General features: G+C 35.7%; 2 protein-coding genes across 2 annotated transcripts; both read right to left on the bottom strand.

Moving 5' to 3' along the window:
- Positions 1-14: 14 nt before the first annotated feature.
- On the bottom strand, positions 15-19221 carry LOC130436505 (uncharacterized). Its single transcript, XM_056767191.1, has 48 exons — positions 18741-19221; positions 18512-18626; positions 18100-18176; positions 17797-18018; positions 17615-17706; positions 17346-17476; positions 17110-17237; positions 16943-17013; positions 16727-16851; positions 16406-16465; positions 16192-16297; positions 15604-15808; positions 15358-15521; positions 15158-15229; positions 14431-14514; positions 13441-13509; positions 13180-13335; positions 12916-13053; positions 12627-12790; positions 12388-12451; positions 12239-12297; positions 11908-12091; positions 11703-11802; positions 11291-11503; positions 7402-7647; positions 7018-7132; positions 6845-6921; positions 6531-6752; positions 6267-6358; positions 6003-6130; positions 5722-5849; positions 5549-5619; positions 5347-5471; positions 5008-5067; positions 4817-4922; positions 4484-4664; positions 4243-4406; positions 4084-4158; positions 3569-3655; positions 3377-3460; positions 3181-3279; positions 2802-2942; positions 2517-2683; positions 2339-2402; positions 2176-2246; positions 1910-2093; positions 1493-1595; positions 15-1102 (listed from the first exon to the last, which is right to left on the bottom strand). Exons 1-48 carry the CDS (start codon positions 18952-18954, stop codon positions 888-890), a joined length of 6018 nt encoding a protein of 2005 aa, XP_056623169.1. The 5' UTR covers positions 18955-19221; the 3' UTR covers positions 15-887.
- A 707-nt stretch (positions 19222-19928) lies between these two features.
- On the bottom strand, positions 19929-27534 carry LOC130433468 (probable E3 ubiquitin-protein ligase HERC4). Its single transcript, XM_056763359.1, has 24 exons — positions 27246-27534; positions 27020-27134; positions 26671-26747; positions 26368-26589; positions 26186-26277; positions 25919-26049; positions 25683-25810; positions 25516-25586; positions 25300-25424; positions 25062-25121; positions 24850-24955; positions 24170-24362; positions 23929-24092; positions 23770-23844; positions 23282-23365; positions 23083-23166; positions 22881-22979; positions 22522-22665; positions 22238-22404; positions 22054-22117; positions 21891-21961; positions 21625-21808; positions 21213-21315; positions 19929-20969 (listed from the first exon to the last, which is right to left on the bottom strand). The coding sequence occupies exons 1-24, from the start codon at positions 27457-27459 to the stop codon at positions 20758-20760; spliced, it is 2985 nt and encodes a 994-aa protein (XP_056619337.1). The 5' UTR covers positions 27460-27534; the 3' UTR covers positions 19929-20757.
- Positions 27535-27767: the final 233 nt, after the last annotated feature.

Below are 27767 nucleotides of genomic sequence, written 5' to 3'. Positions count from 1 at the left end.
GCCATGACGTGAAAACAAGAAGCAACAAAATAAAGTTTTGAAGACATGTAAGGATATTTTCAAATAAATTGACTTTTTACAGTGATGTTTTGTTTCTTTATCAACACGCCCATGAAAACTGACCCATCGCTTTTATTAAAGTCACACTGGGTGAATTAAAAGCTGGGTTTTAAACATTGTAATAATATAAACGTGGTTACCTTGGTTTAAGCAGTAGACTAATTTGAATGAGGTTTGATTTCTTTTCATTGTTTAATTTTTTTTAAGTATCAGAAATCAGTAGCAGCTTGTAAAATCTAAGTCTGCAGTTTGTTTAAAATATAAATATCTTAACAAGACAACTCAATACAACTTTTAAATTAGCACATAACATAATTTGTCCCATTTGATGTCAAAGTGCCAAAGGTTATCACCTGAAATAAATGTGTAAACGTTTTACAAAAAAATATTTTTACCTTGAAAATATTTACCTTGTAAAAACTGTTTTTTTGATTATTCAAAGCAATAACATTAAACACATGGCAAGTTTTAAGTGACAATATGTGAAGCACCAAAGTTAAAGGGATAGTTCACCCAAAAGTATTAATTTATTACATTTACTCTCCCTCTTGTCATTTCAAACCTTTATGACTTTCTTTCTTCCGCAGACGACCAAACGAAGATTTTTGAAGAAAGTTGGTATACGAATAGCACTGGACCTAATTCATATCTATTGTATGGACACAAAATAAATAAAAGTGAATGGGGTCCAGTTAACAACATTTTTCAAAATATCTTCTTTTGTGTTCTGCGGAAAAAAAACTCGGTTTGAATTTACGAAAGGGTAAGTAAATAATGACAGAATTTTTATTTTTGGGAGTTCACTATCACTTTAAAATCACAACAACTCATTCCTCCCAGAAACCCCTCCTGCAGTGGTTGAGGGCTTCGATGAGTTTCTCCTTAAGTTTCGCTCTGCCTTGATGAATAGGAAGTTCTAACAGGGAATGACACGTCAGGGCCTGTGGTAGATGTTCCTCAGTTGAGTTAAACAGGTTCCTCACTCTCATCTTCACCTGACTCATACCCAGAATGGGAACTCGCTCGAAACCCGTCAAGAACACTGAGGAATCAAAAAGATTATTCTCGTTATTGTTTGGTTATTTAAAGGCATTCTGTTTGATTTGCTCTTGCAACATGACACAAAACTACAGCAGTTTCTGAATTGTTTTTATTGATGTATGGTTTATTGAAGCTGTATCTGCTTATTTTTAATTCATTATTATTTTTGTATTTAAAAAAACACATTTTAACAATAATAAAAACAAATTCTTGTTAAAACTCTAAAATTACATTACATTAAAATCATATTTATTCATTTGGCAGACGCTTTAATCCAAAGCCATTTACAAGTAGAAGAGCATATTAACATTTTGTCAACATGCTAAACAGTACCATTTGTTTACAAGGCCATGTTACTAGGAGAATTAAAGCTGGAAAATCGCTAACTTACATAGGAAAGTCTTCTTTTGGTTAGATGTAAGTTCTTCAAACACCTTCCAGAATGAGATGACGGTCAAATGCTCGGCAGAAAGCAATCCTTCATATGTTGTGTTCTGTTGATCACAAGATTACAATTTGTCAAGAAACTGTGCCAGTTGTCTCAGTTTAAATGTAAATACAAATTTGACTTTTTTATTGAAACGGTAAATGATGCCTTTATGCTTTGTAAAATGTATATTTTTGTTTGTGCACGTTTTTCTTTATTGTTATCTTTTCATGCTTAGCTCAAGGTAGAAAACCATGCATAACAAAAATCGAATCTATAAATGGGATTTCAAGCTCCCTTAAAAAACTGTCTCAACCTCATTAATTTCCAGAGAAGTCAAAATTATATTTTATTTCTTTCAGCTTTGTGATGAGCGTTGACCTGTTTGAGTATGTCCCAGTCATAGTCTTCATTGCCCAACAGCAACCCTCTCAGCTCCTCGGGTTCAAACATCACCACCAAGTCTCTGTCACATCCTTTGAAAAAGCCTGTCTTGAATTCTTCAAACACGTCCTCCACAGATTTATTCAAGGCGTAATCCACACAATTTTCCACAAATTCTGTTCTGTTGTGAAATTAATAAAACATTTTTAAAGTGTAGCTCTTTTCATTTAATATAATATTTCATTTAAAAAGTGAAAACTGACTTGTTAGAATTTGTAAAAATGTTTCCTGGATTAGTAGGATCCAATTCCACCTCTCTTCCATCCCATGTGACCTTATTCGGAAAACAAAAGTTTTTGTTACTTTCTTTCTCTTTAATCTCCTTAAAAGATATTTCAGTGCATGAGGAAAACAAAACAAACCAACCGTGAGCGTCCTTTTCGTTTTTTCAAAATCATCATAGCTGTACTTGAGAACATCCTCCAAACTTCTGTGTTTCAGAATATATTAAACATTTAATAATCTGCTTTACACTGATTCTATAATCACTGTGTAAAAACTCTGGTATATATCTAGCAGATAATCAGATCATTGAAACACTCACTGGCCAAGAACTGGGTCAAACTCCTTCAGGTCTTGAAGAGTTGGTTTGACGTTGAGAAGTTTTTTGAATAAGGCTAAAGGAAAGGGCAGGTGCACAACACAACTGTTGTTGACGGCCAAACCACACAAAATCCCAAGCAGTAAGTACTTCTCCTTCTCCACGCTTGGCTGGAGTACACAAAAGTAAACAGAGACACACAATATAACATTGGACAGTGCATAACTAAAGTAAAACTAATGTGTGTTTCCTTGGTTTAAAAATCAATCACAATGTAAAAGTCTTTGCCTGTGTTGGGAACCAGATCATTTTGTTGTCATTGTACATGAAGAACTGAGAGTCCGGTTTACGCAACTCCTTCATCGCGTCGACGAAAAAATCCCTCTTGTTGACATCAGATCTTTCTGTAACATCATCAGCATAAAGGACCTTAAACAGAGATTTAAAATTTTTCCAGGTCAACTTACACAGTATGTGTGTGCATTATCATATTTATTTCTTTAATAGCCAAAGTTTAGCTTTTTTGCATCTATATTAATGTGATATTGTATCATAAAGATTTTAAATACATATCACTTTATGTGATTTTGCATTAATATAAGAAGTTTTAGATGATGCTAGATTGATCGATTGGGCCTTTTGTTGGGAAAATTAATATTTATTTTACCACCAGCAATCCTTTGAGATCTTGATCAGTGGCTTCTTTCAACTCCCTGAAGCAATCGTCAAGAAGTGCTGTGCGTCTTAACACCAGCTCATAAAAACTCTGTAAATTATATATGTAATTACTATTTTATGTATTTATTTTGCATTTATATTATAGAAGACAATATGCTAAACAATTTTGTTTAAATCACAATTACCAAATGTGATGTGTTTTTCATAACCCTGCATTTGGCTTCCAGGCTAAAGATGCATGGAAACAAATTTAGCTTCTTTAACGTTTGCTGTAAAAAGCAGATCAGAAATATGTATAGGTTATATGCTCGCTTACAGATACAGTAAATACCCTCGATAGAAATATGCACAGAGAAGAATACAGAGAAATGACTCACATCATAGTAGTCCTTCAATGCTGGAAGGATTCCGTTCGAGTTATGCAACCTCCATTTGTTGTTTAAATTTTCAGTGATGGATTGAAGCTGTTGATAAAGGAGAACGAGCAATAATTTTGTATTTATTGCATTTTTATAGGTTTTCTTTCCATTGTCATTTTGATTTGGAACTAGCAGTGGATTTATTTCTTTTTTTGGCAATACTTAACCACGCCGGTGAGTTCCTCGTTCCCTTCCAAAATGAAATAAAAAATGGCTAAATTTACTAACGATTCAAAAGTTTTCCGTTTTTATATATTTTTAACAAAGTTAGAAATGAAATGATATTACATAAATATAAACATATAACTTCATCTATCTTGCATACAATATATTCAAGCAGCTGTTACAATATTTGGCCAAGCGGTTTTTCTTGTTGTAATGCTGTACCTGTGTAAAATGACATCACAAATATGCCAAGATGATATCTGAATTACTTGTTTAAAACTAAAAAAAATACTTTTTCCAGTTCTCACCGTATCAAGTAGATCATTAATCTCATTGATGATGAAATGACTTTTTGTGATTTTGTTGTGGGCATTGCAGCAGACCTTCAGAGCACAAACATAAATGTTTATCATATCTTAACCTCGACAGGTCATATTAAATGGTGAATAAATGTGTAATGAAGGCACCTTATAGACCATCTGCAGGACCTGGGCAAGTTGCTCCAAACGTTTCGGTGCGTTCAAGTTTATTTCGTCAACCGCAATCCTGCCAATTGACTTTGAAGTTTCTTTGCGAAATAACTTCACCAGGCCTTTGAGACAATCGTCAGGGAGTTTGGACCAGTACGTTTCTAAGAACAATACAAGACAAACTCAAGCAACAAATCATAAAAGCAATGTGAAGGATGACATGAAATGACAGATTCACCTAACACTTTAAGAGCATCAGAATTCAGCTGAACGATATTGGAGGCGAGCACTTCAAGAAGTTTAGCTCTGTGTGGTCTCTGGCAGACTCTGATGAGCTCTGGGAGGAGAAGATAAACTCTCAGAGCTTCCACACTAGCTGGACTAGCCGGCAACGTTGCATTCCCAACAGTCTCCACAACCTGTGGAGTTTCACAAGAATAAATGAGACTTAGTAAGTGCGCTTACATTACAAAACATAAAGCTTTTTAACATGTTGACTACAAATCTGCGCAATGACATGATGCTTAAACATCTTTTAGGTTTTCTGATAACAGATTTGTTACAGATTTACCTTTGACATCACCCTTTTATTCACTGCTAATTTTGCAAATGATTTCTTGATCAGGTCAAAATCCAAACCACAGAACTCAGCAGAAGTCTGGTAATGCTTATCACAACTGCAATGAGAAAAATGAAATATTTTAAGCAGAATCATTTTGGGCACAAATGGGAAGATAAAAGGTCTACCAGGTCCTAAGTTACCTTGTTTTCAGAAAACTTCCATTCAAACAGGCAGCAGATGAGAAGACTTTGCTTATTTTCCTGAAAAAAAACCATTTGATTTACAGTAAATCTCAATAACACTGCATTTACATACAGACAGACTGTTCTGATGGAATAGTAAGAATATGCAGAAATGTTCACCATCTTTTATCCATAACAGAGCACATCTGTTTTTCAAGTGTTTTCTTTTTTGTAGTTTTTGCAGCACTCAAGGTGAAAACTTACCTACCCAGAGTAACATTTGCATATAGTAACTTCTGTGACAGATTCTAAATACCCTGTAAAGTTTCATTGTCCAATCTAAATCGAAACACTCACTTTTGTGTTGTTTTCCATGCATTTGAATCACATTCAGACACCCATTGGTCGATCATTTTGTCATCTAATGTCACAATCCTTCTGCTTTGATCGGGCTCAAGATTTGTTGACTCATTTTCATGTACCTAAAAACAATAAACATAGACAATGCATAAATGATTTCATTGTAAAAGTATTTTTGAATGAAAACGATCTGGCTTACCTTATGGAACAAGGCAAAGGAATGGTTCTCCCCAGCAATGACTTTTCCAATTGCATATTCATCATAAAATTCTGTATTTATATATTATATATATAAAGTTAGAGGTCTGAGCAATGTCATTAAAATAAAAATATGAATCTATTATGTATTGATAACGGGAGGTTTGTAATTACCAGCTGGGAGGTGTACTGGTGATGGCACAGACTGGTTGGTCATTTGTCCATTTCCCAGCTGCCCTTGCGTCCCACATCCAAATGAATAGATCTGCTTTGATGACGCCACTAACACAAGTGTGTGATGTCTTAATACAAAAAAATGAGAATGCTGATCAGACCATACATTTTGTTTTGTATCTTACACTCAATTTTAAAAATTAATAAATGTGTGATTGTTGTGTATCAAAGATTAAGTGCAATAGAAAATAGTTGTAAAAATAGAAAACACTTTAGCTTACCTCCCACATGTGACCTGTGATACTTTAGAACTCCACACTTCAACCACTCGTGGAAGATGTTCATCTTTAAATGAGTTGTGTCCAAGTTGACCCAAAACTCCCGACCCAAATGTGAACACAGTGCCTCCCTAAGAATACAATAATATTTATGGTACGATTGGATATATTCTTTCACATTTACACGGATTCAAGTATACATTTACGTCATCACAAAAGAGATCCCCTTTTATTTATTTACTGTATAAAACATAGTGTCTAAAATACCTTTGATAAAGTTGCAGTGTGTTCTCCTCCACATGAGATGAACTGAGTTTTCTTTCCATTCAGGCTTTTTACAATCGTGGGCACATGCCGGTCTGTAATCACATAACACATTAACTCATCACTTATCATAACTTCACATTCATGTGATATTTCACATTATGTCACACTTGTCTCAAAAGTACTGTGTGATGATGGGATGTGTTACTAAATGGATGCGGCGAAATTATGAACACTTAAGTTAATGTTAAACTTATAAACAGATACCTATAGTGTCTCCCAGGCCCAACTGTCCAGAAGAGTTCTTCCCCCAGCCCAACACAACACCAGAGAGAGACAACACAAAGCTGTGATCTCCTCCAGCGCTGATCTGAGCCAGTGGAACCCCATCCAGACACTGAACATGTTGAGGAGTCTGAGATCCAGATCGACCTTCACCCAGACCCATCTGACCATGAGAGTTCTCACCCCAGACAAACATCTGACCCTCTGAGAGGACAAGAATAAACTCTGAAAATCTCAAAAAGGTATATATATGAACTTTATTATTGAAATGGTGTTGATGGAATAGCTGTGACTACCCTGGGTTAATGCCATTGAATGCTGGTCTCCACATGAGATCTGAATCACATGTCTGTTGGACAGGTCTTTGAGAGGTCTGGAGGGATTGACACAGTACATACAGTATTATCATACGAAATATTTATAAACCTACACTTATAAATACTGTAACTGGTGCTATAAGACAACATACTTGTACTCAAGAGGAGATTCCATATTAGTGAAAACATTTCCTCCATGAGTAAGAAGAACAGCAGCAGATTCTCCACAGTCTATTAATCTGAAACTGTCTTTTAAGGATGGACTTTCTAGAATATAAACATTTACATGAAATAACTATCTGGATTAAGTCAGAGTCACACTCAAAATAAAGTGCATTGAATTAGATTTAAAAACATTAAATCTATATAATAAATGACACATCATATCACTTTGTTATGCATTGACACAGTTTGGAATGAATTCATTTAACATGTAGCCTATTCATATTTTACTGCAGAAACTGAATTTTATTATCTACAAAATGTAAACAATAAAAGCGTAATTCGATATTAACTATTACAAAAAGTTACCATACTTAGTTTTCCATCATGACCATTGGGTTCACCGCGCAGTTTGAGGACCGAAACTTTTCCATTCCGAATGAATCCAACAAAACATTTTCCTGCTGACATTTCCTGAATTTCTGATTTTGGACACACGCAGATTATTCCGTCATTCACGTGTTTAACTTTGTCAGGTAAACCGAAGCCCTCTCGAACCTGCGCTCCCCAATAACACAACATCTCCACAGCTGATGAAAACGTCAGTGGCACATTAAACACTAAAGACTTGACTTACAGACCAGTCTGAGAAATGCACAGCGACTTCCCACAAAACGAAACTAAATAGAGAAACATACTGACTCAATGTTCTTGTTTTTTATTGTTTGTATGAATGACGAAAGGGGTGTGTGCTTTAACGCTTTGACTCGAAAACGAAAGCACAACTCACGCTGTGCATCCTTGTTGTTAAAATTTTCTTACAATTTTCTTTAGCTTACATCCATTGCGCGGGTCTTTAACATAATATACCGTACATCAAAAAATATACCATGTGTAGCCCTTTTCCCCTATGGAAGCCCGTTTCCGCCAGGGTTGGGAATATTTTTTAGAATTAGTAACTCATAATAATGACTTAATATCTCATAATAATGACTAAGTATCTCATAATAATGACTTAGTATCTCATAATAATGACTTAGTGACTCATGACTTAGTATCTCATAATAATGACTTAGTAACTCATGACTTAGTATCTCATAATAATGACTTAGTATCTCATAGTAATGACTTAGTATCTCATAGTAATGACTTAGTATCTCATAGTAATGACTTAGTATCTCATAGTAATGATAAACTTTCTCCTAATAATGACTTAGTTTATCATAATAATGACTTAGTAACTCATAATAAGGACTTAGTATCTCATAATAATGACTTAGTAACTCATGACTTAGTATCTCATAATAATGACTTAGTATCTCATAGTAATGACTAAGTATCTCATAGTAATGACTTAGTATCTCATAGTAATGACTTAGTATCTCATAGTAATGACTTAGTAACTCATAATAATGAGACACTTTCTCTTAATAATGACTTAGTACAGGGGCGGAAAAGTCGGACTTGGGGACTGCACGCAACGCGAAGGCATTAGAGGTCCGTCAATCATCTTTATCTGATTTAAAATGTCAAATTAGTGGAGAGACCTTAAGAAAGGTGTGCTTTAAATGCACGTCCTGCTGAGACCCCACAAGTACAAAATTCCCGCGGCTCATAATGATTTAAATCTTGTAAAGCGAATTGATCGGTCTGTCAAAGAAACTTAATGTTATTCACAACGTTATAATCAGCAGTGCATTGCACAGCCACAGGCAATCGTTTTGCGCACGCGATAGGTCGCGTTCTAAAACGCGTTTTGTGCCCTTGAATGTAGGCTAACTTTAGGAAGGGTACATCGCGTGAACGGTTGTCTAAGATAAGATGTGATGTTTGCATTCATTATGTATAACGGCTATATCTAAGAAAAACAGCTGCTCATCTCCCCCAGAACTCGCACTATAAAAAGAATATGGCTTGTAAGTGCGTGGATGAATGCGATTGGATTTCACCCGAAGATGTGATAATAGCTTTCAGTTTCTTGAACAGATCAATTGACTCGCTTTATAAAACTCTAATTTAACGTCACGAGGGGCAGAAATTACTTTTGTGTTGAATTAATTTGAATTAATTAAACCAAATAGCTTCATAAATATCTTCTTGAAAAGATAATCTAATAATAATGGCATCCACATATTGGGTAAAGTAACGCATTAAGGAATATTAAACACAATTAAAACGACAATATCCCTTTTATTTTATATCATTTAAAGGCACAAATGGATGTACTGGAAGCAATATTTCAGTGCATGTTTTTATATATGGCCTATAAGTAACAGCAATAAAATAAAAAACAGTATTAAAGAAACAAATGCAATAAATAACAGAAATGAAAATAAAACAGAATAAACGAAGATATAGTAAAAAACGGCCTGTATCCAATTTATACTTTTGGAATCTGGCTCTCAAAAAAAACTAGTTAAAGACCCCTAATGTAACGCAATGCACACGTTACATACAATCACCCCCCCCCGAAATTTCGACTCAGTAACTCATTATTTTGAGATAATTAAGTCATTATTATGAGACACTAAGTCATTATTATGAGTTACTAAGTCATTATTATGAGATACTAAGTCATTGTTATGAGATACTAAGTCATTGTTATGAGATACTAAGTCATTGTTATGAGATACTAAGTCATTGTTATGAGATACTACGTCATTGTTATGAGATACTAAGTCGAAATTTCGAAAATTTGCAATTGTAAGTGGTATGGGCTGTTATGGTTTGCGACATTATCAGTATGGTAAAAGCTAGATTATTAGGTATCCATTTGCATGGAAATGTCCAGTATTTGAGTTTACCAGGACAAAAATCTTTCTGTGCGCCAAAGCTGTTTCTGATTCCGATGTAAGGTTTTCATGATTATTAATAGTGGGAAAGTGGAAAAAAAACACAATTTACAAACATAATTCTAATAATTTTCTCATAATTTCAAGACAATTATGTTTTATAGGAAAGAGTTAAGCCTTACGAGCAAATATGACTTTTAATTTCTCTAAAAGTAAACATTCATAAATAACAATGAAACATTAAGCAAAATGTGTTTCCAAATAAAAACATCCAATAAAATTGCACAACAGGTATGTAACAGAATTTTTTTCTTTCACATTATAAAAAGGACATGGATCATATAAGAACTATTGATTGAAGGTTCAATTGGGAACCATAATTGTCCTATTGACACAAAGAACCCCTTTCTGCAGGAAGCAGAAGGGTTATAAATATTACTTAATAGGTGGGTGTGTTATGTAGCGCTACACGGTCTGTGGGAAATAACTTGTCATTTTATTTAGCTTACCATGTAAACCCCGCCTCCAGATGCAAAGGGGTGTTGGATTGCACTATACTGTCACTCATCGTTTTATCCCAAAACGCAGAACGAAAGTGCAATTCGCCTGGACTATGCACAGCCCTTTATGGTTTTTCGAATCGCTCTCGCATTACTTTGATGTCAACTGCCTGTCGGATCTTGCGGCGCCACATCAAGTCGAACAAGCCTAATGCTTCGTTGTCACGGAAACATGCCAGCTGAAAATAATGAGAAATCCCTTTGCCAAGTGCATTCCAAACGTCTACATAATGGCACGCAAATAAGGGGTTTAACACATGATTTTTTAAATATTAAAGACAAAACAAAAAAGCCCACGCGGTGGTAAAATAACACAACAAGGGTTTTAACACGAAGGGTAAACAGGAACATGGACTAATTACAATAAACTATAAAATACTAAATGCAACACTAGAAATAAACTACAACTAACTAAACTAAGTAACACAGCAATACAAACCAGGAGGTTGACACGGAACAAACCAGGCAAACTGATCCAGCACAAGACAGAAAACACAGGGGCTTAATAAAGGGGTCAAATCAAGAGGGGAACAGGTGCAGGGCATGAAATCATTAACAAACAATAATGAGGAAACGAGAGGGCAGGGACAAAGACGAGACCGGAGAGAGCGCTTATTAACTCATGACAACACTATTATGCCTCTCTCCACACAAAAACACGAGGCTCTGTCATGATCGTGCCACTAGATCAAGAGAAACATGACATGATGGGACAGAATCATGACACATTTTATCAGTACATGTGTTCTCTAAGAATTAAACCAAGACATACTATTTCAAATGCTAGAACTGTGCCACTGAGATATAGGATTTGTTTAACATTCCATAAAGAGATACAAAAGGCAGCCGTCAGCCTACTGCTGATCACATATATTTGGGGTTTGGTGCATTCTAGCATTGTTGACCTTCTCACACCTTTCCAAAAACCTCACAAAAACTGATAGCATGTATTAGCTTGTTACGAAGTGTGTTTATGTCACTGTATTTGGGAAGACGTAATGTGCCAAAACAGGTTTGTGCTTCTGGGAGATGATCATCTGAATCAGGAGTGTTCAACAGCACAATCTCCAGAGTCAGCTTTGAGAGACCTCCAGCAGGAACACGGCTCGTTCCATACATGAAAACTGTGAGGAAACAATATACGCCAATAATATAAAATATACTGAAAAACATATAAATACGTTAGGTGCACAAAGAACTTAAATATGGGCAAAAATATTTACATTTAGCCATTTCGCAGACACCTTAATCCCAAGCGACAGGAGATTTTGTGTTTATCATTCTGAGGACAATTGTTGTTTCAGATGTGAAGATGTTACTTACTCAAAAATTTCTTCTTGTTTTCTTCAGACAGCTCAAAGAAGACGGTCCAAAAATTCTTTATCGACTCATCAGAGGGAGAATAGTCTTGGTAGGTAGAACACTGAATATGAAGCAAAACTAATGACTACACTAAACATATAGTAAAACCTGACACACTTCATACATACAAACATGCAGAGTTTTTTAAATTTTGATCTTTATATACCTTCTGAAGATCTTCCCACTCATACTCGGGAGAACCATTGAAAACTTCTCTGAGTTCTTCAGGGTGAAACATTTTCCAGGCTTTGACCGGACAGCCTTCAGAAAAACCTGCAGAGAACTGCTCGAACTGGTTCTTCACTGACTTATTGAAAATGAAGTCCACATACAAATCAACATAATTCTGTCTGCATAGAGATAAAAAATTATGATCTATGTTATCTATAGTCTTGATAAAATGTACTCTTCTTTTTAATTTTCCTGATCTTTGACATCTCTTCAAGTAATACAGTCTCTGTAGACAGATAATAAGCCAATGACATAATCATTCTTACCGATTAACTGGGGTTATTGGAATCTGAGCACCATTTGGAATGAGCTCTTGTCCTTTGATCTTAAAGAGATGAAACAATGTTATTAACATATTCATCCCATCAACAACTACTCTACATTAGACTCACGAAAGACAGAAACTCAGAATTACCGTGAAATCTAAGAAAAGCATCTCCACCACTTCCTCTTCTTCCTCCAGAAGATTTCTCAAACTTCTGATTTTGGATTTAAAAAAGTAAATTAATTTAAATCCAAAGATAAAACTGCAATTTGTATGAACTTACACTGTGATGAAATGTTGTTTAGAAGTGGCCAGTAATAAACAGACTCAATAGAGCACAACCATATGGTTCATGAGTTTTCAGGTTGTTTTAATGCTGGCATGTTTACCTGGCTTCCACAGGGGATATTTCCTCAAGATCACTCAAAGTGATGCTCAGGTCCAGTAGTTTCTTAAACAATGCCAGTGGGAATTCCAGGTTCATGTAACGATGATTGAACAGCGCCATTCCACAAACGACGCCAAGAGAGTAAAAATCTTCTTTGCATGTGTTCTAAAAAGTTATTATTATAGAAGTATTAGTGTACTGCTTTTAAAAATGATCTTATCAATTAAAATGATTTCATAAACATCTCTTCGTTATAACAGTCTGATGCATTTTGTGACAGCAGGAGATACCTCAGAATTGAACCACACCAGTGAATTTTCCACTTTCAAAAGCTTCTTCTCCCATGTAAGGAAGGATTGTGAAAGCAAGGTGAAGAATTCTGCAGAAAGAGCCCCTTCATCTATTCCATCCTCACCAACAAACTTCACCTGGGCAGGAGACATTGTTACTATGCATGGAAGACAAAAATATGACCGACAGAAAATGCCAATGTCAAATATATTTCAAATGGTCGAAAATTCTAAGATCCTTTGCTGTTCTTTCTGTGGGACTACCATCAATCGTTGGTGAAATGAGTGGTTGTCTTGTCTGAGATACTGTAGCGTGTCCTTCATTATTGAATTCCTGTTTAGGTTCAAAGTGCTGCCAGTTAAAAATAATGCAAGCTGTGGGTCTTGAAAGTCTTCTCCGATGAGTTTATCCTGTAAGTACTTAGAAAAGTGACATTAAGGTAAAAAGGTGTAGTATTTTCATTCAACTTCAAAGTTTCATTTAGAACAGCATGCTTAAGATTGTCACTTCATTAGCACACTTACTTTAAAAATTCTCCATTTAGATGCTGTCTCAGCCACAAAAGGGAAATTGACCAAGATTTCAATCGTTTTCTGAAAGAAAAGCAAGATTGCTTATAAAACGTTGTCATATTCATTCATCGTGTTCATATTCATCATGTTCATTGTCAGACGTCTGTGTAGGGTGACCACCTGCTAATAAGCCCAAGGGGGGACAAGGGGTATGTTTCTGAGGGACAATGTGGGACATTGCATGGCGCGGCGGTGCCCCCACCCCTCGGACATTTCTAGCACATACCACCTTACATTGTATATTAATAATGTCCTATTCCCCTAAACATCTGTAATTGCTGATGTATGCTCATGAAAAGGCACCCAATGTGTATTTTTTTTAATAATATTGTGGAGACACACACAGATGGGATGAACTTAAAAGAGATTCTCTAAAAACAGATTATTATAAAAAATACAAGATACTGCTTTACTGTTTTAATCATGATTGATTTTCTATAAATATTATCTATATAAATATTTATACCTTTTCAAAAAGTATAGTTGCTTTTGTTTTTTTAGTTTGGGAGATAACGAATAGTGAAATGTTGCTCACAATCATGTAAGGATACAGAGCCTGGTTTCACGAAGGCACGGATGAGCAGCATTTTTCTAACAAGCAACAAATAATTTTGGATTTTTTAACGCGATTTGATAAAAAAACAAGCGGACTTGGCAACTATGTTCCCAGTGTGTGCATGTGCGCGCGCTGTCATGACAACAACGGAACAACCTAGTCAGCAGTTCAACTGAGGGGTGGGTGTGGCAACAGTAGCGTGCTGAACTGTCAAGTAATGTTCGTTTGGCTGCCTGGGGCTCGAGGATATAGAGCGACCAACTTTTTTTTGAGCACGCATTGATTATGCGTGACACGGCCTCAATTTGCGGGACGCATGAATTGGGCTTCAAGTGCGCGCACGCGCTACGCGGGACGGGTGGTCACCCTACGTCTGTGATACTCACAGCAAAGTGATCCCTCAGCACCAGCATTTCACTGATATTATCGAAAATGAAACGTGACGCAATGTCTTCCAGAGTTGTTTGCAGCTGTTGAAATAGAAAAAGATGAGAACGCTTTTTGGTGGGGTTCTTAGAAGGAAAGATTCAATTGTAAAAACTAAAATTTACTTCATACACACCCTCATGCCATCCTAGGTGTATATGACTTATTTTCTTTATTCAAACACAATCATAGCTATTAAAAAATTGTCCTGGCTTGGTTTGCAATGCCATTCGTGTTGAAGCTCTAGAAAGCACATCCATCCATCGTGAAACTACCAGAGGGCTAATAAATGTCTTCTGAGGCGAAACGATACGTTTATTCAACAAAAAAAAAAGTTGTACTTTATAAGCCACATCACCATACTTTTTGACACATTTCATATAATGAAATGTTATAAAACAATGAGATTCTAATTTTTTGTTAAGCCGATGTGGCGCATCATCCTGTCAGCGCTAATGTTGACATTCAAACGCCATACAAAATTTAAGTTTTTCAGAATACATTCATTAACCTCCTGGAATTATTTTGTTCTATGGATGTGCTTTTCGAAGCTGCAAAATTGATGAAGAAAGGAAGTCTTATACACCAGTAAATTATATAATAGTAAATTATGGAGTAATGTTATTTCTGGCTAAACTATATCATTAATGTTTGTGAGATGGAATTGGTCATCTTTGTGGTGCTTACCATATCTAGAAGATCATTGATGTTGTGAATAATGAAATCTCTACTTGTGATGTCATTGTGGCTACTGCAGACCTTCAGAACGGAAAGACAAATGTTGACAAGTGTTCAAATAATATTGTTCTTGATTCTTTACAGTTATTATACTGTTAAACTTGTGTGTTCTTTTGCTTAAGTATATTGTGAATGTATATTGAAGGCACCTTATAGATCATTTGCAGGACCTGCAAAAAAATCTGCAGGCGTCTCGGTGAATCCCTGTCTATTTTGTCACAAGCAATGCTGCCAGTCAACTTAGCAGATTCTGTGCAAAATAACTTCACTAGGTCTTTGAAACAATCATCAGGGAGTTTGGACCAGTATGTTTCTTAAAACATGACAAAACATAAAGATTCTCAGGCAAGCACAAGAAAAGCAATGTAAAGAATAACAACGAATAGTCGATTCACCTAACACTTTAAGAGCATCGAATTTCAGCTGAAGAGTTTTGGAAGCGAATGCTTCAAGAAGTTCAGCTCCGTGTTGTTCCTGGCAAACTCTGATGAGCTCTGGGAGGAGAAGATAAACTCTCAGGACTTCCACACTAACTAGACTTGGGTCAACACTGAAGGTTTTCAGAGAGGGCAACAGTGTTACATGAACAGTCTTCACAACCTGTAAAAAAGGATGTAAGAGAATATAAAAGAAAATAAACAGAGATCAATAGAAATTCTTTGTCAAGCTTTTTTTATAATGCTTAACAACTTTGTCTTTTATGGTGTTAGAGAAAACCATGTCTGCAATACGGCATGTACAATTAAAATATATTAAATGATTGTACCTAGTGTTGCCATTTTGTTAGAGCAGTTACATGACAAAAATCGGTCACTTTCATCTTTATAAGTCAGAATTGCTGCTGACCTAGATAAGCCTCTTAAGGATATGACAGGTTTTCAGTCTATGGAAATTAACAATTTTGATATCAAATAGAGTATATTTGCTTGTCTTTTTGCATGTCTTTGATTTTTACATGTAATAATGTAATAATTTGGCATCACCTTTGACATCACCCTTTCATCCACTGATAATTTGGCAAATGTTTTCTTGACTAGCTCAAAGTCCAAACCCGAGACCTCTGCAGAAGTCTCATAATGTTCATCACAACTGTAATGAAAAATAAATATACAAGTGTGTGACAACATCATATTTTAAGAAGACTCATTTCGGCCACACGAGAGTAAATGACGCCAAGCACACCACGTGCTAAGTTACCTTGTTTTCAGAAAACTTCCATTCAGAGAGGCAGCAGATGAAAACACTTTGTAAATTTTGCTGAGAAAAAAACAATCATGTAATATTCACATACATACCATGTATTATTGCATAACAAAGTATTATAAGGTATTACAGTATTAATTCAAATCAAATCTGCAGTTATGTTTACAAAATTCTACTCTTCCATTTTAGATGCGTTTTTGTGTTTTCACTGCATTTAAGCTTAACACTAAACCTATCATTTACTTGCAGTAAATACTGCAAAATCATCTGCATGCCCTCTATCGAGGCACTGTGGTTTAACCTAAATACACTCACTTCTTTACTGCTTTCCATGATTTTGAATTACATTCAGACGCCCAGTGATCGATCAATTTGTCATCTAATGTCACAATCTTTCCGCTTTGGTTAGACTTCGGTTTGGTTGACTTATTTCCAGGTACCTAAAAACAGCACAAAATAAACTGCACATAAACTCATTAATACATATTCAATCTTAAAAGTATTTTTGAATGAAAAATATTGCCATCTTACATTATAAAATAGGGCAAAGGAATGGTTTTCCCCAGCAAAGAGTTTTCCAATTGTATATTTATCATTAAATTCTGCATTTAAAAATTCATTAAGATTAGAAGTCTGAAGAATGTCATTCATACACAAATATTTATATAAAAATAAATTGAGAAATGAATTGTAAGTACCAGCCGGCAGGAGTACAGGTGAAGGCACAGACTGGTTGGTCATTTGTCCATTTCCCAGCTGCCCTTGCATCCCACATCCAAATGAGTAGATCCGCTTTGATGACGCCACTAACACAAGTGTGTGATGTCTTACCAAAAAATACAAAATTACCATTTTGAAATTGAACTACACTATTTACAGTAAGCAAATATTTGCTTATATTGATATTTTTATTTATGGACAGTAAATACTTTACCTCCCACATGTGACCTGTGACACTTTAGAGCCCCACAGTTCAGAAACCACTTGTGGACGAGGTTCATCTTTAAGTGTGTTGTGCCCAAGTTGACCATAGACACCTGATCCAAATGTGAACACAGTGCCTCCCTAAGCACATAGTTACATTCTTATTACAATTTTTTTTTCACTTATTATTTACATTGGTAGATTTAACAGACATCCATCTATCGTATAACCCTTTTTGGCAAATGTGATATAGCCTACAAAACATAGTGTCTAAAATACCTTTGATAAAGTTGCAGTGTGTTCTCCTCCACATGAGATGAACTGAGTTTTCTTTCCATTAAGGCTTCTTACGACTGTTGGCACAGGCCTGTCTGTAATCACATAACAGATGAACTCATCACTTCTATTAACTTCACATAAATAGTGTGATATTTCACATTGTCACACTTGACAGTAGATACCTGTAGTGTTTCCCAGACCCAACTGTCCAGAAGAGTTCTTCCCCCAACCAAACACAACACCAGAGAGAGACAACACAAAGCTGTGATCTCCTCCAGCGCTGATCTGAGCCAGTGGAACCCCATCCAGACACTGAACGTGTTGAGGAGTCTGAGATCCAGATCGACCTTCACCCAGACCCAGCTGACCATGAGAGTTCTCACCCCAGACAAACACCTGACCCTCTGAGAGGACAAGAATAAAATCAAAAAGGTACATCTACACACTTTATTTATGAAATGATGTTGATGAATAACTGCGAGTACCCTGGGTTAATGCCATTGAATGCTGGTCTCCACATGAGATCTGAATCACATGTCTGTTGGACAGGTCTTTGAGAGGACTACAAAGATGCAGAATAAATATGAGAGAGAGAGAGACAGAGAGAGAGGTTGAATTAGAGCTCTGCAATTGATTTTTTTAAAGTGTCTCAGAAATGCTTAATCACTTTGGGAACATCAATTTAATTTGGCTTGCCATATTGAAGATGCGCAAATACTGTTGGTGATATGAGATAAAACATACGTGCACATACGTGAATTAGAGCTCTGCAATTGTTTTCTTTTAAGATTTTTTTTCTTTTAAGTCTCAAAAATGCAACGCAACTTTTAGGAACATTAGTTATGCATAAAGATAAAGATATTCCAATGGTGTTGGTGATATGAGATAATAACATACGTGCACAGAGTAGATTTGTTAATAATGAAAACTTTTCCTCCATGAGCAAGAAGAACAGCACCAGATTCTCCACACGCTATTGACTTGATTCGGTCTTTCTTCAGGTTTAGTAGTTCTGTACGAATACAAATCATTTGGATCACAAATGGTAACAAATCTGCATTAAAAGATGTGAATTATAAAGGATGTAAGGGTAACATAGTAAAATGTTGTTACAATGTTGTCATACTTAATTTGCCATCAAGGCCATTGTTGTCACCGCTCAGTCTCAGCACCGAAACTTTCTCATTCTGGATGAATCCAAATGAATATTTTCCTGCTGACATGTCCTGAATCTCTGATGTTGGACACACGCAGCGTATTCCGTCATTCACATGTTTAACTTTGTCAGGTTGTGTCAGACCGAAGCCCTCTCGGATCTGCGCTCCCCAATAACACAACATCTCAAAGTCTGATGAACGAAACCTTCGGTGTCTCACAGCAACTGATCACTACATACTGAACATATGTACCTACTGCATCGGAGTAAAGGTGTTGTTTATTATTACGCAGTTTCTCACAAAACGGAAGTACAGAGTGAAACCTACGGAGTGACTGCTGCCGATCTTCCGCGTTGTCTTTAATCGAAAACGAAACCAAAACCTATTGTAAAATTCCTGGATATCAGTATCGTATGAGTATATATCTTTACATAACATTGTGTCATCTGCACAGGTGTGCATACCATCTGTAATTGTCTCACATGACATATTCAGCCAATTACAACTCATTGCAATTCAATATTATATGTCTTGTGTTATATTTGGAAATGCACAAGTATTAAAGGGGTAATTCACCCCCCCCAAAAAAGTTGTCATCATACTCACCCTCAAGTTAAGTTAGGGTAAAACCGTTTACGTGAACACAAAATAAGACGTATTGAAGATTTTGGGAAAGTTTTCACCAGTCCAGGGGCACCAACAACTACCACAGATTTACCCCTAATGTTGTGTTCAGACCAAACGCGAATGGCGCGTAAAGCGCGAGTGATTTACTTGTTAAGTAAATGCAAAGACGCGATAGACCTACTTGCGTCGCGAATCGCGCGAATGACACGAATCGCGCGAATTGAGCGTTCGTGTGATTCGCGCGATTTGCGTCATTCGCGCAAGTTGAGAAATCTGAACTTTGGCGAAAATTCGCGCCGCGTTAACCAATCAGGAACTTGCTCTAGCAGTCAGGTGATTATGATGTTGCGAGGGGAGGCCGAAATCCCAAACAACAATGGAGGACAAAATCATCCCCCCTCATAGAGGGGGACAGAGTAGCTTTGTACTTGTTGATAATATAAAACATCATTTAGTGTTGCATACGTTTACTTTATTTATAATTTAACAACAATCAACAAATCTATTACAAAGCAATGAAGTGAGAATTATAAGTGACAAAAGAACGTTTTGAAGACATTTGAGGATATTTTAAATATATTGACTTATACATTGATGTTTAGTTTTTTATCAACACGCCCATGAAACTGACCCATGGCTTTATTAAAGTTATACTGATTGAACTAAATCATGGGTTTGTAAAAATTGTAATATTGCACACTTGGTTGCCTTAGTTTTAGCAGTAGGCTAATATGAATGTGGTTAAATTGTTTTTCATCGTTTACAATTTTGTAACAATGAGAAATAAGTAGTAGCTTGTAAAATCCAAAAGTGCAGTTCATTTAAAAATAAAAATATTAACATTTCAACAACTTAACAACAACTTCCAACTTCACAGAAACATCACATCCCATAATTTGTCCCATTTGATGTCAAAGTGCCAAAGGTTATCAACTGAAATGAATGTGTAAACTTTTAACAAAAATTACCTTTACCAGTTTTTTTAATTATACAAATCTAAAACATTAAACACATGGCATCAAGATTTAAGTGACAATAAGTGAAGCACCAGTGTCAACCCAAAAATTCTGTCATTATTTACTCTCCCTCTTGTCATTTCAAACCTTGACCTATGACTTTCTTTCTTCCGCACACCACAAAAGAAGATTTTTGAACCGAACAGCACTGGAGCTCACTCCCTTCTATTGTATGTACAATAAACCAATTCAAGTGAATGGGGTCCAGTTAACAACATTTTTCAAAATATCTTCTTTTGTGTTCTGCGGAAGAAAAAACAGGTTTGAAATTACAAAAGGGTAAGTTAAGGATGACAGAATTTTTATTTTTAGGAGTTCACTATCACTTTAAAATCACAACAACTCATTCCTCCCAGAAACCCCTCTTGTGGTTGAGGGCTTCGATGAGTTTCTCCTTCAGTTTCGCTCTGCCTTGATGAATAGGAAGTTCTAACAGGGAATGACACGTCAGGGCCTGTGGTAGATGTTCCTCAGTTGAGTTTAACAGGTTCCTCACTGTCATCTTCACCTGACTCATACCCAGAATGGGAACTCGCTCGAAACCCGTCAAGAACACTGAGGAATCAAAAAGATTATTCTCGTTATTGTTTGGTTATTTAAAGGCATTCTGTTTGATTTGCTCATGCATCACTGCACCACAAGAACAGTTTTCTGAATTGTTTTAAAAGATGCACAGTTTATTGAACTCAATCAGATATCAGATCTGCTGTCTCTGCCTATTATTTAATAAGTTTAAAAAGGGAATATTTTAATTACTAAACACATTTCTTTGTAAAACTCGAAAAATAGCTAACTTACATAGGAAAGTCTTCTTTTGGTTAGATGTAAGTTCTTCAAACACCTGCCAGAATGAGATGACGGTCAAATGCTCGGCATAAAGCAATCCTTCATATGTTGTGTTCTGTTGATCACAAGATTTACAATTTTTGCGTCATTGTCAAGAAACTGTGCCAGTTGTCTCACAACTTACATGTGAATACAAATTTGACTTTTTTATTCAAATGAAAAATGATGCCTTTTTGCTTTGTAAAATGTTTTTAAAAATCTTTTTTTGTTTAGCTCAAGGAAGAAACACATGCATAACGAAAATATAATCTATAAATGTGAATTTCAAGCTCGCATACAAAACTTTTTTAAGGCTCAACCTCATTAATTTCCAGAGAAGTCAAAATAATATATTTTTTCTTTCAACTTTGTGATGAGCGTTGACCTGTTTGAGTATGTCCCAGTCATAGTCTTCATTGCCCACCAGCAACCCTCTCAGCTCCTCGGGTTCAAACATCACCACCAAGTCTTTGTCACATCCTTTGAAAAAGCCTGTCTTGAATTCTTCGAACACTTCCTCCACAGATTTATTCAAGGTGTAATCCACACAATTGTCCACAAATTCTGTTCTGTTGTGAAATTGATACAAAATGTTGAAAGTGTAGCTCATTTCCTTTAATATTATATTTCATTTAAAAAGTGAAAACTTACTTGTTAGAATTTGTAACAAAGTTTCGTGGATTAGTAGGATCCAATTCCACCTCTCTTCCATCCCATGTGACCTTATTTGGAAAACAAAAGTTTTTGTTTCTTTCATTCTGTTTAATGTCCTTAAAAGATATTTCAGTGCATGAGGAAAACAAAACCAACCAACCGTTAACGGCATTTCCATTTCCTCTAAAACATCACCGCAGTAATTGAGAACATGCTCCAAACTCCTGTGTTTCAGAATATATTAAACATTGTCATTTAATAATCTGCTTTACACTGATTCTATAAGCACTGTGTAAAAACTCTGGTGTATATCTAGCAGATGATCAGAAAATTGAAACACTCACTGGCCAAAAACTGGGTCAAACTCCTTCAGGTCTTGAAGAGATGGTTTGACGTTGAGAAGTTTTTTGAATAAAGCTAAAGGAAAGGGCAGGTGCACAACACAACTGTTGTTGAAGGCCAAACCACACAAAATCCCAAGCAGTAAGTACTTCTCCTTCTCCACACTCGGCTGGAGTACACAAAAATAAGACAGAAAATACAACATTGGACAGTGCATAACTAAGGTAAAACTAATGTGTGTTTCCTTCATTTAAAATCAGTCACAATGTAAAAGTCTTTGTCTTGCCTGTGATGGGAACCAGATCATAGTTTTGTTGTCATTGTACATGAAGAACTGGGAGTCTGGTTTACGCAACTCCTTGAACACGTTGAGGAAAAAGTCCCTCTTGTTGACATCGGATCTATATGTGACATCCTCAGCATAACGGACCTAAAACAGAAATTTTTGTTTTTTCCAAATCAACTTACACGGCCTTCGTTTTCATTTTCATATTAAGTTATTTAATAGCAAAAGTCTAGCTTTTTTTGCATCAATATTAATGTTAGTTATATAATAAGAAAGTTCAATCTAAACACATCACCGTTTTAGAAGATGCTAGATTGATAGATTTGGCCTTTATGTGGGAAAATTAATATTTGTTTTACCACCAGCAATCCTTTGAGATCTTGATCATTGGATTTTTTCAACTCCCTGAAGCAATCGTCAAGAAGTGCTGTGCGTCTTAACAACAGCGGATAATATCTCTGTAAATAAAATATTCTATTACTGTTTTATGTATTTATTTTACATTTATATTATATACTTTAAAGAAGAGAATATGCTAAAAATTGATTAAATCACAATTACCGGATGTAATTTGTTTTTCATAAACCTGCATTTGGCTTCCAGGTTAAAGATGCATGGAAATGATTTTAGCTTCTTTAACGTTTGCTGTAAAAAAGCATATCAGAAAGATTATGCTATTTACTCTTCAATATGACCAGGCCTTTAGATAAATACCCTAGATAGAAATATGCACAGAGAAGTATACAGAGAAATGACTTACATCATAGTAGTTTACCAGAATCATCAAGGCTGGAAGGTTCTCGTTATGCAATGGGTTGTTTAAATCTTCAGTGATGGATTGCAGCTGTTGATAAAGGAGAACGAGCAATAAATGATTGTTTATTTTATGTTTATTGCTTTTTTCTCCATTGTCATTTTGATTTGGAACTAGCGGTGGACTGATTTATTGCTCTGGGTAAAACTTAACCATGCTGGTAAGTTCCTGGTTCCCTTCTACAATTAAATGAAAAATGGCTAAATTCAAAAGATAAAGTGTATTTGAAGTTATAAATGAAATAATATTACATAAATTATAAACATATATATATTATAACTTCATCTATCTTGTGTACAATGTATTCAAGTACTGGTCCCAATATTTGGCCAAGCGTTTTTTTTTTTAATGCTATTAAATGACATCACAAATTTGCCAAGATGATCTTTGAATTATTTATTTGAAACTAAAACATTAACTTTTCTTGTTCTCACCGTATCAAGTAGATCATTAATCTCATTGATGATGAAATGACTTTTTGTGATTTTGTTGTGGGCATTGCAGCAGACCTTCAGAGCACAAACACAAATGTTTATCATATCTTAAACTCGACAGGTCATATTAAATGGTGAATAAATGTGTAATGAAGGCACCTTATAGAACATCTGCAGGACCTGGGCAAGTTGCTCCAAACGTTTCGGTGCGTTCAAGTTTATGCCATCAACCGCAATCCTGCCAATTGACTTTGAAGTTTCTTTGCAAAATAATTTCACCAGGCCTTTGAGACAATCGTCAGGGAGTTTGGACCAGTATGTTTCTAAGAACAATACAAGACAAACTCAAGCAACAAATCATAAAAGCAATGTGAAGGATGACATGAAATGACAGATTCACCTAACACTTTAAGAGCATCAGAATTCAGCTGAAGAATATTTGAGGCGAGCCCTTCAAGAAGTTTAGCTCTGTCTTGTTCCTGGCAAACTCTGATGAGCTCTGGGAGGAGAAGATAAATTCTCAGGACTTCCACACTAACAAGACTGAGGGTTTTCAGAGAGGGCAACAGTGTACCATGAACAGTCTTCACAACCTGCATAAAATTATGTAAGGGAATATAAAATAAAATATAAAAAATTAAGGAATATACAGAGATGAATAGAAAATCTTTGTCAAGCTTTTTTTTAATAATGCTTATCACCTTTGTCTTTTATGGTGTTAGAGAAAAACATGTTTGCAGTAAGGGATGTATAATTGAAATATATGAAATGATTGTTCCAATTGTTTTACAAGGAGAAATGCCACTTTGTTAGAGCAGTTACATAAAACAAATTTCATGAGCCAGAATTGCTGCTGCACATTTATTTATACATTTTAAGAATCTGACAGGTTTTTAAGTGTATGGAAATAACAATTATTTTTATCGCATTTAAAATGTAATTATTTTAAATAAATAAATATTCATCCATCCATCCATTTTCTACCGCTTATCCAAACTACCTCAGGTCACGGGGAATAAATAAATATATTGTTGATAAATAATATGCAATAAAAAATTTAAAAAGCACATTTGTCGTCACCTTTGACATCACCCTTTCATCCATTGATAATTTTGCCAATGCTTTCTTAACTAGCTCAAAGTCCAAACCAGAGACCTCTGCAGAAGTCTGGTAATGCTCATCACAACTTCAATGTCAAAAAAATATAAAAGTGTGACAACATCATATTTTACGAAGACTCATTTCGGCCACACGAGAGTAAATGACGCCAAGCACACCACGTGCTAAGTTACCTTGTTTTCAGAAAACTTCCATTCAGAGAGGCAGCAGATGAAAACACTTTGTAAATTTTGCTGGAAAAAAAAATTAATATTCACATACATACCATATATTATTGCATAAAAAAGTATTATAAGGTATTAGACTATTAATTCAAATCAAATCTGCAGTTATGTTTACAAAATTTGTCATCTGCAAAATCATCTGCATGCCCTCTATAGAGGCACTGTGGTTTAACCTAAATACACTCACTTCTTTACTGCTTTCCATGATTTTGAATTACATTCAGATGCCCATTGATCGATCATTTTGTCATCTAATGTCACAATCCTTCCGCTTTGGTTAGACTTCGGTTTGGTTGACTTATTTCCAGGTACCTAAAAACAGCACAAAATACACTGCACATAAACTCATCAATACATATTCAATCGTAAAAGTATTTTTGAATGAGAAATATTGCCTTCTTACCTTATAAAATAGGGCAAAGGAATGGTTTTCCCCAGCAAAGAGTTTTCCAATTGTATATTTATCATTAAATTCTGCATTTAAATATTCATTAAGATTAGAAGTCTGAAGAAAATCATTCATACACAAATATTTATATAAAATTAAACTGAGAAATGAAGTGTAAGTACCAGCCGGCAGGAGTACAGCTGATGGCACAGACTGGTTGGTCATTTGTCCATTTCCCAGCTGCCCTTGCATCCCACATCCAAATGAGTAGATCCGCTTTGATGACGCCACTAACACAAGTGTATGATGTCTTACCAAAAAATACAAAATTACCATTTTGAAATTGAACTACAATATTTACAGTAAGCAAATATTTGCGTATATTGATATTTTTATTTATGGACAGTAAATATTTTACCTCCCACATGTGACCTGTGACACTTTAGAGCCCCACAGTTCAGAAACCACTTGTGGAAGATGTTCATCTTTAAATGTGTTGTGCCCAAGTTGACCATAGACACCTGATCCAAATGTGAACACAGTGCCTCCCTAAGAACACAGTCACATACTTATTAGAGCATTAACACTTATTATTTTACATTGATAGATTTAACAGACATCCATCTGTTGTATCACCATTTTTGGCAAATGTGATATAGCCTACAAAACACAGTGTGTAAAATACCTTTGATAAAGTTGCAGTGTGTTCTCCTCCACATGAGATGAACTCAGTTTTCTTTCCATTAAGGCTTCTTACGACCGTTGGCACATGCCTGTCTGTAATCACAAAACACATGAACTCATCACTTCTAATAACTTCACATTAATAATGTGATATTTCACATCTTCACACTTGACAGTAGATACCTGTAGTGTTTCCCAGACCCAACTGTCCAGAAGAGTTCTTCCCCCAACCAAACACAACACCAGAGAGAGACAACACAAAGCTGTGATCTCCTCCAGCGCTGATCTGAGCCAGTGGAACCCCATCCAGACACTGAACATGTTGAGGAGTCTGAGATCCAGATCGACCTTCACCCAGACCCAGCTGACCATGAGAGTTCTCACCCCAGACAAACACCTGACCCTCTGAGAGGACAAGAATAAAATCAAAAAGGTACAATAACACACTTTATTTATGAAATGATGTTGATGAATAGCTCTGAGTACCCTGTGTTAATGCCATTGAATGCTGGTCTCCACATGAGATCTGAATCACGTGTCTGTTGGACAGGTCTTTGAGAGGACTGCAAAGATGGAGAATAAATATGAGAGTGAGACATAGAGAGAGAGAGAGAGACAGATATATATATATATATATATATATATATATATATATAGAGAGAGAGAGAGAGAGAGAGAGAGAGAGACATTGAATTAGAGCTCTGCAATTGAATTATTTTCTAAAAAATAATAATAAAGAGTGTCAATGGAAAATCACATTGGGAACGTTACGTTAATTTGGCTTGCCATATTGAACATACGCAAATACTGTTGGTGATATGAGATAATAACATACGTGCACAGAGTAGATTTGTTAATAATGAAAACTTTTCCTCCATAAGCGAGAACAACACCACCAGATTCTCCACACGCTATTGACTTGATTCGGTCTTTCTTCAGGTTTAGTGGTTCTGTATGAATACACATGTAATAATTTGGATCTGGATTAGCCTAAATCACAAATATGCATCATCAAAATGTTATATAAATGTCTAATAAAATGTTGTTACAAAATATCATACTTAATTTTTCATCAAGGCCATTGTTGTCACCGCGCAGTCTCAGCACCGAAACTTTCTCATTCTGGATGAATCCAAACGAATATTTTCCTGCTGACATGTCCTGAATCTCTGATGTTGGACACACGCAGCGTATTCCGTCATTCACATGTTTAACTTTGTCAGGTTGTGTCAGACCGAAGCCCTCTCGAACCTGCGCTCCCCAATAACACAACATCTCCAAGTCTGATGAACGAAACCTTCGGTGTTTCACAGCAACTGATCACTACATACTGAACATATATAGGCTACCTACTGCACCTGGTTCATTTTCCACTAAAAGAAAGTAAAAGTTAAACCTACTGAGCTGTTGCGTCTTCCGCGTTTGTAATAGAGACTGAATGGGCGAGAGATGAAGGTGTGTGCGCTTTATTTCCTTTAGTCGAAAACGAGAGCAAAACCTATGGTGAAATTTCCCGTCGTATTAGTAGGCTTCACTGTACATCTTTACATTTCGTTACATTATCCTCTGCACAGGTGTACATA

This window comes from Triplophysa dalaica, chromosome 2 (assembly GCF_015846415.1).
Source record: "Triplophysa dalaica isolate WHDGS20190420 chromosome 2, ASM1584641v1, whole genome shotgun sequence".
NCBI lineage: Eukaryota > Metazoa > Chordata > Actinopteri > Cypriniformes > Nemacheilidae > Triplophysa > Triplophysa dalaica.
Note: the sequence above shows the minus strand (reverse complement) of the source record. Positions and strands in the feature narration are given on the sequence as shown.

Bases quoted from the DNA above. Each gene is read 5' to 3' on its own strand.
- LOC130433468 (XM_056763359.1), bottom strand. From the start codon at position 27,459: ATGTTGTGTTATTGGGGAGCGCAGGTTCGAGAGGGCTTCGGTCTGACA. The intron at 25,811-25,918 runs GTAAAATATTTA...TTTTTTGGTAAG, and splicing joins TCACAGGTCACATGTGGGAG to ACATCATACACTTGTGTTAG. The intron at 22,666-22,880 runs GTAAAACAAATA...TTTCTGTTTTAG, and splicing joins ATCTCAAAGGATTGCTGGTG to GTCCGTTATGCTGAGGATGT.
- LOC130436505 (XM_056767191.1), bottom strand. From the start codon at position 18,954: ATGTTGTGTTATTGGGGAGCGCAGATCCGAGAGGGCTTCGGTCTGACA. The intron at 5,068-5,346 runs GTGAGTGTTTCG...GTTTTTTTTCAG, and splicing joins GCATGGAAAACAACACAAAA to GAAAATAAGCAAAGTCTTCT. The intron at 3,461-3,568 runs GTGAGTCATTTC...TGCTTTTTACAG, and splicing joins CATTGAAGGACTACTATGAT to CAAACGTTAAAGAAGCTAAA.